The sequence below is a fragment of the Siphateles boraxobius genome, unplaced genomic scaffold (assembly GCF_051911475.1).
Source record: "Siphateles boraxobius isolate OS27281-9 unplaced genomic scaffold, OSU_SipBor_1 49, whole genome shotgun sequence".
NCBI classification, from domain to species: domain Eukaryota; kingdom Metazoa; phylum Chordata; class Actinopteri; order Cypriniformes; family Leuciscidae; genus Siphateles; species Siphateles boraxobius.
This window is the reverse complement of record NW_027509130.1, coordinates 1,289,162-1,301,949: the sequence shown is the minus strand read 5'-3', so window position 1 is coordinate 1,301,949 and position 12,788 is coordinate 1,289,162. Positions and strand designations below refer to the sequence as shown.

The window sequence follows — 12,788 nt, the reverse complement described above, 5'->3', positions numbered from 1 at the left end:
TCTCTAACTTGTGTACCATGAAGGCTTTAAAAACAATTGAAATAAGTAAGTCTTTTAATCTTTTCATTTGATATGTAATCATTTCTGATTAGTTATGTACCTCTGTCTTGTGTCTTTTTTTCTTTCCGTTTATTTGTTCAATATTTTGACTGTTTTCTAATTTGCTTACATAATGTTTTCAATAAAAAAATAAAATTTAAAAAAAAGCTAGAAACGCTGGCGCCAACTTCAAGCATAATAATTACAATGGTGGACTACATCGTGTTTCTGCAAATGTTTCTCCTGGCTTTGCGGTCAGAAAATATGTTTAGGACACATCTAAACCCGCCTCCAGCCCCGCCGTAAGCATGACACGGTGGTAAAAGAACGGTTCTGGTTCTAGTCCAGCAAAGAGTTGGTGCCGCTTTGGAACCAGTTTTCCTGGCCGAGAACCGGTTCTTTGGCTGTCGAAACACAAAGAACCGGTTCGCGAGTAGGCACCGGCTCCGAACCGGCTCTCAAAATGCTTTGGTGGAAAAGGGGTATGTGAGTGCCTATAAGAAAGATTTTTTTTTTTTTAGAAACAACTTTAAAACAATCCTTTTTATTACATCTAAATTTCTGGATATTTATTCAGAATCACCGTTATGCTGTAACCAACAACATAAATCAAAATCATAAATTTCAAATGATGACTGTCATAATATTACCAACACCATCAGATCACTTTTTTCTTTGTTCATCTGGCAGTTATAACTCAGATACAACAGCCAAACAAAATCTAAAGTTAATAATATAAGGGTCAAGATCCCAACTAAAGCAAACAATGATCGCCATAACGGTGGCTTACAATTTGAGATTTTCTCCTTCAGTGATTCTTTAGGTGTCTTCAATAATGCTCAATCATCACTCAATTAATCACTTAATTATCTCATTAACTTTAACACTCTTGAGTGTGGACTCATATACACTCGCGGGAGTGTTAATTTAACACTGGAGTTTTTGCTGTGTACAAAGAGCCGTAGTTAACTGACAAGCTGAGCCATATCGCATTAATTATCGCTGGCGATACGTCCGCGATATTGATGCGATATGGCTCAGCTTGTCAGTTAACTACGGCTCTTTGTAGTAAATGCCGCTCCATCTGAAAGCAGGTGAAGGTGATTTACTACTAATCAAGGAACCGGCTTTACTGACGAGATGCGCATAACAATGTCGTGCGATATATCGCCCAGCCCTAGCTCAATGAATATAGATTTAATACAAATACTATATTTATAAAAAAGAACAGTGAACATAAGGTTACAAGTTGGTAATTAATAAAAAGAAATTAAGAGCCACAAACCTGTATATTGAACTCTTTATTTTAAATAAAGACACAGACACACACACACACACACACATGCAACTCAAAGTCCAAATGAAAGTAGGTCCATCAGGTCAGGCTGACACCAAATCTGTTATTTCCAGAAATGTTAAGAACATTGGCAGATATCTGAACACAGAGATGGGCAGTATTTTAATTACAAAATACTCAAAAGTAATTAAATACGTATTTCAAATACATGTAATTTGTATTTTTTATGTGAGTGTGTAGCTGAAATCTGAGTACACAGCAAAAAGTGTTAAATCAGCACTGCTCAGAACACATATGGTCCCACTCTACAGAGTGTTAAAGTAACACTGGAGCAGTGTTAAAGCTAATGAGATAATTAAGTGATTAATTGAGTGATGATTGAGCATTATTGAAGACACCTAAAGCAGAATTACTGAAGGAAGAAAATATAAAATTGTAAGCCACTGTTATGGCGATCAGTGTTTGCTTTAGTTGGGCTCTTGACCTTTATATTATTACCTTTAGACTTTGTTTGACTGATGTATCTGAGTTATAACTGCCAGGTGAACAAAGAAAAAAATGATCTGATGGTGTTGGTTATGTACTATCATCATTTGTACTTTATGTTTGTGATTTATGCTGTTGGTTACAGCATAACTGTGATTCTGCATAAATATCCAGAATTTTAGCTATAATATAAAGGATTTCTTAAAAGTTGTTTTTAAAAATAATCTTTCTTTTAGGCACACACAGACTTCAAGATTCAGTCTATGCATCTCAACAATGGTGACGAGCAGAATAATCAATTAGGAAAAGTAAATTACATAGAAAATTCTGATCATAATTTATTCATATCGCAATGCATGATGGGAGCCATTAATGAGTTGTGATTGGTGGCAGCCACTGCAACATGCTTTATTATTGTCACCATTGTTGAGATTCACAGGCTGATTATTGATGTCTGTGTTTCTAAAATAATTTATTTGAAAGTGATTTTATCAGAATAATGTTTATTAAATATTTTAGATTGTAAACAACATACCTATTCTCATATATGCTCTAATATCACAAAGCTGTTGCAAATGAATTAAACCAAATTATCTCAATAAGTTTCATTTTTCAGATCACAGCATGATTATGCCAAAACATAACCAACACTATCAGATCACACTTTTCTTTGTTCATTTGACTGCTATAAATCAATAACAGCAGACAAACTAAATTTTAAGTGAAAGTATAAGAGTTAAAGGGGTCATATACGTAATGGTACATGCACTTTTTCAAGTTGATTGTACTGAAATGTGTGTTGGCAATGCCTGTACACAACCATCATATAATGATAAAAATCTATACTGTGTTTTTGTTTTAATCTCCTTATATGTTTTCCCCTGCCTCAAATTGAGCCGTTCGATTTTGTGACGTCACTATATCGGACGCTCCTCCCACGATTGTTGATTGACAGTAGGGTTTCAACAGATCCCTGCCCTGAGCGAGCTGTCAGTCATCATAGTCCGTCATTGTTGATACGCTGGAGCAGAATGGCGTCTAAGCGATTGTGGTGTTCTGTTCTTGGGTGTAATAACAAACACAGCAGTAATTTTGATGTTCCTAAATCTGAACCGCTGAAGACACAGTGGCTGAGTTTTGTTTTCGAAGGGAATATTCCCCACGAGCAACGTCAATGCTTTTATGTTTGCGCGATTCGCAAATCTTTTCTCACCAGACTGCTTTATTAACAAAGTATGTAACTTATAAAGCTGATTTTGATAAGAAGCTGCTCCTGAAAAAAGAATTGTTACCAACTATTCATGTCTCCCTGCTGAACCTCCAGATAAGTAAGTGTAAAATTGTATTAATCTTTGCAAATCGCTTCACGATGAATGCGGCTAAGGTTTACACTCAGGGTACATACGGCATGTTTTCTATGTACGACGTTCTCAATATAATTCATAATCCCACGTTTATAATGAACAGCGCGTTATGGTTATTGTGTTATTACAAACTGAGTGTATAACTTACATCAGTAACTTAAACACATAGCGTTCGTACATCTCACTAAGTTACTCTACCCTGCCAGTACACAAAGATAGATCAAAGTGACAATATAATAACCAACCATTCAGAAACGTCATGTTCGAGCCTTAATTGTCGAACTTCTTCGGGCCGTCATCTTGTTCCGACTCCGGTTTAAACTGATACGGTTGCACAGATGTGTCCTCCTCAGAGACTCCCGCTGACATTTGTTTCCTATACCCTCAACTGTTGTCAAGGAAACACTCCACGTGCTGTGTGGTCATAACTGTTATGAACGCCCGCAGAACAGAGGGGCGGAGTGAGCGAAGCTCATTATCATTTAAAGACACATACACTGAAATGGCGTGCTGAAAACAGAGCTGTTTTTGACCAGGTAAAATTAGTGTTTTCTTACAATACTAACGAAAATTTTTAATTAAAGTACATTACAAACTTTTCATTTAGACCCTAAAGAATCAAACTAACTTGTATGAAAATGGCATTATATGGCATTATAATGGCCTTTAAGAGTCGAACTAAAGCAAACACTGATCGCCATAACGGTGGCTTACAATTTGTGATTTTCTCCTTCAGTGATTCTGCTTGTCAACATCAGGTGTCTTCAATAATGCTCAAACATCACTAAATTAATCACTTAATTATCTCATTAACTTTAACACTCTTGAGTGTCATATCTGCATCATATCTTCCATCTGAAAGCAGGTGAAGGTGATTTACTACTAATCAAGGAACCGGCTTTACTGACGAGATGCGCATAACAATGTGATGCGATATATCGCCCAGGCTGTACACATCATGTGTGCATAAAGTATATACATACTGATATATATATAATTTGTAAAATACATTAAAAAAAATAATACTTAACATTAATATTGACAAGCATTGACGTAAATAAATAATGTATAATAATTAATGTAAAATACCAATATTAATGTACAAAGATATTAATTTATTTAAAAAAATATAAAAATAAAAAATAAAATGACATTTAAAAAAAAACATGATATTGTAGCAATTATTTTAGTCCTGATGGAAAATATCAATATATACAATTACTTATGTCTCTTTATGGTCTTGCCCTTTTTAGTGTTAAATTAAATGACACATGCAGTAGTTTGGGTCACCGTGAATAGCAATCCATTTCTAATCACGATTATAGACGCGCAATAAAAAAAAAGTGCGGCTGGCTTGTCCGTGTATTTTAATAGCCTACTAATAATTAAACACAGTGATGTCAAATTTGATATTGTGGCTTTATATGTGATATAGGCTAGATATTATGTTGCTCATATAATATTAATTCTCTATTTTTCATACAATCTTCTCACTTTTAAAGTCTTACCAGATTTACTGACCTTATAGAGTCAAGGCCTACTGAAAACATTAAAATCGATTATTAGAAACGAGTTCCAGTGGGAGACAAGTTCAGCAGCCGTTGTTCATGTTTGTATCCTGTAAACCATTTCCTGGTTATAAATGTCTAACATGTTTGTTAGCATGATTCTTCACCTTCTCTTCTCCAACGCTCTTTCAGTTTACGTGCATTGGATAAAAGTTGTCTTTTTTAGACTCATGTATAAAACTAAGACTTTGTTTCCACTTTTCTCATTAAAACCTTCAAATAAACTCGTAATTTGTTTACGTGCCGAGATGTTCGTCTTTCACAAGCTTGATTCAAACTTTCACTCTCGGTTCATTGAAACTCCTCCCAGTTAAATTTACAGACATAAACAAGAATTTTAGATAATCTTAGTAGATTGGATAGACTACTTTTTGTTGTGAAAGCGAACAATAAACATGAATCAATTAAATAAATGTTGTTGAGTAATAGGCCTATGTTTATTATAGGCTACAAAACAAAACTTTCAATAAATCTGAAACACATGCCGCACGCGCCGAGTCCTCCTGCTGGTTAAAGATGGAAAATTCACAGCAATAAATAAATAAATAAATAAATAAATAAATAAATAAATAAAATAAAAACTTCAATGACGTGATACAAACCAACTGCAAGCGTTATCTTTAAACTGTAAATTGTAATATCAGTATAAAATATACCACTAAAGTATAATAATAAATCTTTTAATAATATGCATCCTAGCAAAATAAGTTTGCAGCAGTATTTTACAGATATGCCTAATTAACACTGAGCACTGACCAAATTCCACTGTGTCAACATTTTTAATCATACAATTTAAATTAATACTAGCTTATTGTTTAACTCATTGTTGTCAAACCACTTTCATGTAACGTTAAGCCTATGGTTTTTAATTCGAGATCCGAAAGCTTCGTGAAGCAACCCGCATTAGTTATACTTAATGTACATGTAAATGCCTTAATATTCTTAAAAACGCGCTATTTAAATGGAATCAAATGAATAAAGCTGTTTTTAAACTGTTCAACTTGTTTTTCGCTCTAAAATGCGATATGCTCGTGTGTTTGGGGAAGGTCAGTGATTTTGCGCTTGTGTTTCTGCACGGACTGTGAAAACTGCAGCACAGCACCGCCGGAAGTTCATTCCACGCTTCGACTCGTCCTGCAGTCAGTCGCGAGACGCAACAACACACTGAAATTATCGGATAAATTCACAATTTAATCGTCTTTACGACACACAATACACTAATAATGTCTGACAACGAGGACAAGTGAGTTCTGAAAGCGTCTGATACAGTGGTTTCTAAATGTTTACTGTAGTTTAAAGTGTGTATGAAAACAACACGATGAGATCATATTTCTACAGTATCCTTATATCTATTTTAAAACTTAAACATTAACGTTATATCTGTGAACGATATTATAACACGAGTAACTCCGTATCTCTCTACATCGTGATTAAGTAAATCTTTTAGTTTAGGATTTAGTTGACATCGTGAGATCGCTTGGGTTTGTTTGTTTGTTTTGTTTGTTTGTTCACTTCTGTTTGTTTGTTGTTGATCAGTTTTGATGACGGAGACTTTGATGATGTTGAAGATGAAGAGCCTCTGGATGATCTGGAGAATGTGGAAGATGTAAGAAAATATCTGTTTTTATTATATTCATATGCTCACTAGTGCTTGACAGATATGACCGTTAATGTAGTCTAATCTCATATAATATAATGTCAAGATTTCCGTCTGATATTTCATGTCAAAATCGAAGGAAACGAGAAAGTCATTGTATTTTGCATTATATAATTTATATTAAGACTAATTTGCTATATAAGAATTTTAATTTTTTGCATTGTGACATTATTTACAAGACATTATAGTACATTTAAACTCCTCAACTTTAAATTCTGTAATGATTTTAAAAAAAATACAGCAAAGTATATATTTAAAAATGATTCTTATTGTTGTGTTCGTATAATGTAAGTTATGTAAATATTAGTTGCTGTTGCATTTGGGCATGATCAGTCATAAGTATCAAATTACATTCATAACTGGCCTTAGTAAGTGTGTCCCGGCTTTATGCAGTTATTAATGCAGTTATTAGAGAGAGAGAGATGTTGCAATAATGAGACAGAAAAGCATGTGCATCAAAATTATTTTTTATTAATTCAATTCGTTTTAATTCGTTCATTCTTTTTTTCTATTATTGACAGTAGACTAATCTTTAGGGGTGTAAATCGGAGCCTTAATGACGATTCGATACGATACCGATTTCTTAAGCCAACGATTCGATTATTTTTGATACTTTAGAATTTCCCGCGATACGATTCAATACGATACGATTCAATTCTAGATATTTTTACATGATATCTAATAAGTTTCAAATAAATCAACAAAAAAAAAATAATTAGCCTTTTATTGAGAATACAGAAACAGTATTTGTGGCGAGCAGGACGAGGGGCGTGAGAGAATGGTGGCGTGAGTGTTAATAAACGTCACCTGTGAGACGTCCTCCGTGAGAGATACGAGACCGCTACGTCTCACAGGTGACACTATAGCTGTCTTTCTCTTTGCAAACGGCAACATCTCTTACCAATGCTCCATCGGTTTTCCTGAAGCCAAAATACTTCCACACGTGTGTAACATTTCACTTTCATTGCCAGCTCGCTCTGACGGTTCCATCCCTTTTGAAAGTCAGACTCAGCAATGTGTGTGAACGTATGAATTGTATCCTATTTTCCGTTATTACGGTCAACTACGCGCAGTGATATGGAACTGTAATGCGGTCAATCCTGCCTGGAACTACTTTAGCCGTGCGTTTCCCTGAAAATAATTGCACACCTTAGAACAGAGCTATTCAATTAACTAGGGATGCACCGATCCGATACTCAGCATCGGTATCGGCTCTGATACTGCCATTTTTGCCGGATCGGGTATCGACCAGACGAGGCCGATCCAAATCCGATATTGTGCGTATACTATTCTGTGTTATTGTTAAGCCCCACAAAGGCACCAAAAACATTATAAAGCACCATAAGGTTTGCGTGCACTATATTACAAGTGTTCTGAAGCCATTATAGTATAATGTGAGATAGAAATGAACATTTAAGTCATTAAATTCAAGATCACGTAAACTTTTCCATCCGCTGCGGCTGTCAATCATTCTTCATTCAGTATTCAGCGTCGCGTTCGGTTACGACCGTCAACATGATGAAACCCTCTCCAAGATGATTCAATGTTACTATTATTATACTTGATCTGTAAATAAAGGTCTATGGTTTGGCATAAAACAACTTTATCTTGTTGGACTTTATTGCTGTAACGTTAACTTAATCATGTTTCTACCGGGTGTCTGTTAGATCACAACACTAGAGTAGAGTCCACTATAATTGTTCTTCACGCGCACAGTAACTAAAATTTAAAACTGTTAAAATGAAAGGCTCAATAAACTATTGCATAGATAGATACTGTATAATACACTACGCATCAATATGTCTTTCCTTTGTGCTTTGAACTTTTCAATGCGGACTCGACGGGCTGCGCTCTGTGACTCCGTGTTGTTTCAAGCGCATCATTCTGCACTCGGGATGCGCATAAGCGCTTTGTGCCGCACTATATTGCAGCCTTTCATAATAATACAGTGACGCAATGAAAGATTATTAATGGCCTTTCTTGTTCTTTCCTATCTATCATATGTTACTGCCTCATTAAACAGCTGTGATATACATTTAAGACATGTCTCAATTGTATAGTAGCCTATAGCTATATATAAAATAATTTATCTTTTTGATTTTTGTTATCCTGTTTTTCATGAATGTATTTTACAATACAAAGAACAATGTGTACCGTTTTACCAGATTTAGTGTTACACTTATTGTCTCTTATTTGTATTTTTCACTAAATGTTCAGATTTTATACAATTATTGTGGACTTATGATTCTTCTAGACTAAATTTTACTGCTGAATTATCCACTAATCTAGTTTATAAAAGCATTTTTGTCATAGATTATGATCATATATTTTTTGGATTTGTTTTTCTTTATGATGAAGTTGTCTGTATTAAGTAGATTGTGTTTAACACACAAAAGAGTGATTATCAGTTCAACACACAGAGAGTTATATAAATTCTACTTAATTTAAAAAAAAAACTGTGTTGGTATCGGATCGGCATCGGTATCGGTCGATACTCAGAATTTTTTGTATCGGATCGATTCTGAAAAAAGTGGTATCGGTGCATCCCTACAATTAACTTCATTCGAGGGCCGGATTATTAAATCGAAAAGTTGAGGTGGGCCGATGGGTTTAGCTTATTTATTGAAACATAACAGTATAAATGAGTAAGCTAAAGTAAAAATAAAAGTATTGTATTTACTTGGAAATGTGGTATGCAGATTTATAAGACCATAATAAATAACAGCTATGTACAAATATATGAATTATACAAGATCATAGCTATTGGTAAGAAATATTTTATTAATAATTATTATAGGCTTAAATTACAATATCCTGACAGTGAGACTTCGTAACCATAGGTAAAACAATGCATGGCTACTCACTCACTACCAAAAAATGCCTAAACAGGTCAAAACTATACACACAATTAATTATATATTCCTCTAGCCCCCTAATAAATCTAATGCAATATAAATGAGTATAACATAGTATTCAATATAAATATTCCACATGTCTGCCCAAACCATGGTAAATTACTACAGTAGGCTAGCCTGCATTCATGGTAAATGTTTGTAAGGCTGGTTATTAGGGAATTTATAGTCTTATCTAACTTCGTTCATGGCACAATGTTTCTGCTATTTACCTCATCACTCGTGTTGGGAATGTTGAGGCTGTTTCATCCGATTGAAAACTAGTGTGTCAGGTTGAAACGCTTCTCACTGGATGTCGCAACGCTGTTTAATAATAGTGTCCGGGACCGGGAGTAAACGCAACTCCTTTAAGCTTGCGTTCCGTTATCCACTGGGCCGTGCTGCGTAGATCAAGTAAACTAGTGAGACAGCTGAAAACAGCGCTATTTGTTCTCTATTTGTTGTTACTAACCGAGAAACCGCTTCAGATGATTCAGTGAGAGAACGGCCCGAACGAATCCGAATCGTTTAAGACCGTTATGCAAGCGCGTTTGGCCAATTCATGGAAAGGAAATAATCGAACCAAAGAATGATTAATTCACGAATGTTTGATATGGCTGGTTCAGTCGACAGAAATACGGGACACACACATAATAACTGCTGAAATATTCGGACTGAAAACGTTTCTCAGGTCAGTCGGAGCGCCTCATGGTACACACACAGTGCGTATAGCCGAACAGCTGCAGGCGCCACTGCGGTCACGCGCATATCTAACCAAATTTAGCCGCACCGCCAGGAAAAGAGGACGAGGGAGGTTGAGGTGCCCTCGGGCCATATGGAGATGATTGGCGGGCCGCCAATTGAATAGCCTGGCCTTAGAACGTTCTCAACCAATCAGAATCAAGCATTCAACAGCCTTGTAGTATAATACTATTTATTGTACAGACTTTCTCACTCTTCAGAGCATAATCACATGTGAGTATTTGTAATGAGAATAATGTTGTTTCTCTAGTTTTTCGGCTCATAATTTCAGTCTCAGTGGATTAGTTTTAGTCTCTTTTGACAGTCTTGTCACCGTGTGTGTGTGTGTGTGTGTGTGTGTGTGTGTGTGTGTGTGTAGGAGGATCAGGAGAACGTCCAGATCCTGCCGGCGGGTGAAGGTCATCAGGCCAATCAGAAGAGAATCACCACACCGTACATGACCAAATACGAGCGCGCGCGAGTCCTGGGGACACGAGCACTGCAGATCGCGTGAGTGACCTCTGACCCCTGCACAAACACACCTCAGTTTACAGCTGGACTATAGAGCTGAGGTTTGCAGACCTGTACGCATTTTGACCTCAAAGGACGCTGGTACGATTTGTCACTCTAAACTATGCAAAAACCTGTGCGCGCGCGTCACTCACATCAAGCAACAGCAGAAGAAGAAGAGTTCGACCAATCACAGCGCTGCGTTCATTCCATAAATAGCAAGCGGGATGATTGACAAGATGCATGAGGCCTATCATTAAAAAGAGACTGTAAATCCACAGCAATAATGAATCCCTCTCGATCCCTCACACACTCCTGCAGTCTGACTGCTTTCATAAACGTTACAGTAATCACAGTACTGATGATGACTCCTGGAGGGGAACAGGAGTGATCGTGTGGATTAACTTAAAATACGCTCTGTCATTCATGGCCACACAGATAAGAGGGAAACATAATTTATCCATGCAGATTATAAAATGCTCAAGTAATGCTGAACAATATAATCTAAATATAATTGAAATGGCTATGTCTGAGTGATTATGAAAGTGCTGTGATCTTTGTATTACTGATAAGTGCGAGTCTGGAGAAACAGGCGTTTATTTATTAATTCTCAGTGTTGAGAAACGTATCCTGCGTGTGTTACGTTATATTATTAAAGGGGTCATCGGATGAACATTTCCACAAGTTGAAATGATTCTTTAGGGTGTTCATGTAAAGTTTGTAACAAACTTTGTTTAAAATTCTGGTTGTGTAAAACACCTTTCACCTCCTCAAACACGGCTCTGTTCACAGCGACCCGCTTCAGTGTGTCTCTTTAAGACCTCGTTTCCACCGAAGCCTGTTTAGCCGGCTGAAAGCGCTAGGTTCTCTGCAGGAAACGCTAGCTGTGAGCGCTTGAGAGCGTTTGTGCAATGCAGGAAATATGCTAATACAGGAAATATGCTAATGCTGGAAATATGCTAATACGGGACAGTGGCTCATCGGTCGTGGGCGGAGCATGAGCATCATGACATCATATTGCTCAGAAAATCCAAAATCTCAAAATAATCCTTGATTATTGAGTGTTTAGACTGTTTCAGGTTTAAAAAAAAAAAAGGAGTGAATGTATTTTCTTCATTGTGTGGTGTTTGTGTCCACACACTGCACATTTACACTATAGTGAATTTTGCATCCGATGACCCCTTTAATAATAACTAAAATACCTAATTCTGTTACATTTATTTTGCTTCGAATTCATAAGATTAACACGCTAGTTTAAAAAGTACCGATCTCTCTCACAAACACGAATGCGCGCACACACACACACAGTGAGAGAGAAGATAACTGTAAAAATTAAAATTGACATGCTAGGTTTAAATTTGGTTCTTGCTTGTTTTTTTATGTCAGAAAGTATTTTGTATTATTCATCCATTTTTCTTGTTTAATTCATTAAATGATGGACGCTTTACCGTGAAAACAACCGCTCGTTATATGTCGGCTAACTTATACTTGATATACTTTTTAGAATATTACTGTACGTTCACACCGCCGCCGACTTGAGCGGCAAAAAAACTCTGGCCGCCCTGTCAAAGACGCCTTGTCAATAGTACGGGGAAGCTTGTTGACGCTTTAGCCGCTCTGACGTAGCAGCATTACTTAGTAATACAGCATTATGTTCGAGAGAAGAGAAGAGTCACAAACATGAAATGTAAACAGAAAAAACAAGCAAGTAAAGCTGGGCGATATATCGCACGATATTGTTATGCGCATCTCGTCAGTAAAGCCGGTTCCTTGATTAATAGTTAATCGCCTTCACCTGCTTTCAGATGGAGCGGCATTTACTACAAAGAGCCGTAGTTAACTGACAAGCTGAGCCATATCGCATCAATATCGCGGACGTATCGCCAGTGATATTTAATGCGATATGGCTCATAGGGCTGCAACAACTAATCGATAAAATCGATTATAATCGATTATGAAAATCGTTGTCAACGAATGTCATTATCGATTAGTTGGTCTGCTTACGTCACGGGGAGCGTTTACTGGTACGCACACACACGCAAGGTCTCTCTCCCTCAGGCGCTCTGCTGAGCGCGCGCGCTACACGGTTTGGAGCAGTCTCTTCTGTCTCGCATGCGCGCTCTTGCTTGCGCGCTCTAGATTTCGGGAGTTTGAACTAATTCGCGGGCATCAGGGAGCCGCAATCAATATGCGGGAGACTCCCGGGACTTCCGGGATCTTGGGATGTCTGTATTT

General features: G+C 36.7%; 1 protein-coding gene across 2 annotated transcripts in view; it reads left to right on the top strand.

Annotated features, from left to right (window-relative positions):
* The first annotated feature begins 5,801 nt into the window (after positions 1-5,801).
* The window catches only part of polr2f (RNA polymerase II, I and III subunit F), a 66,569-nt gene continuing 59,582 nt past the window's right edge, over positions 5,802-12,788 (top strand). Inside the window, exons 1-3 of one of the 2 annotated variants that reach the window (XM_077202525.1) lie at positions 5,802-5,997; positions 6,291-6,360; positions 10,423-10,553. In XM_077202525.1, the coding sequence (XP_077058640.1) occupies positions 5,978-5,997; positions 6,291-6,360; positions 10,423-10,553 (221 nt within the window). In that variant the 5' untranslated portion in view covers positions 5,802-5,977. The remainder of the gene's footprint in view (positions 5,998-6,290; positions 6,361-10,422; positions 10,554-12,788) is intronic. The other variant, XM_077202524.1, reaches the window with a different exon arrangement.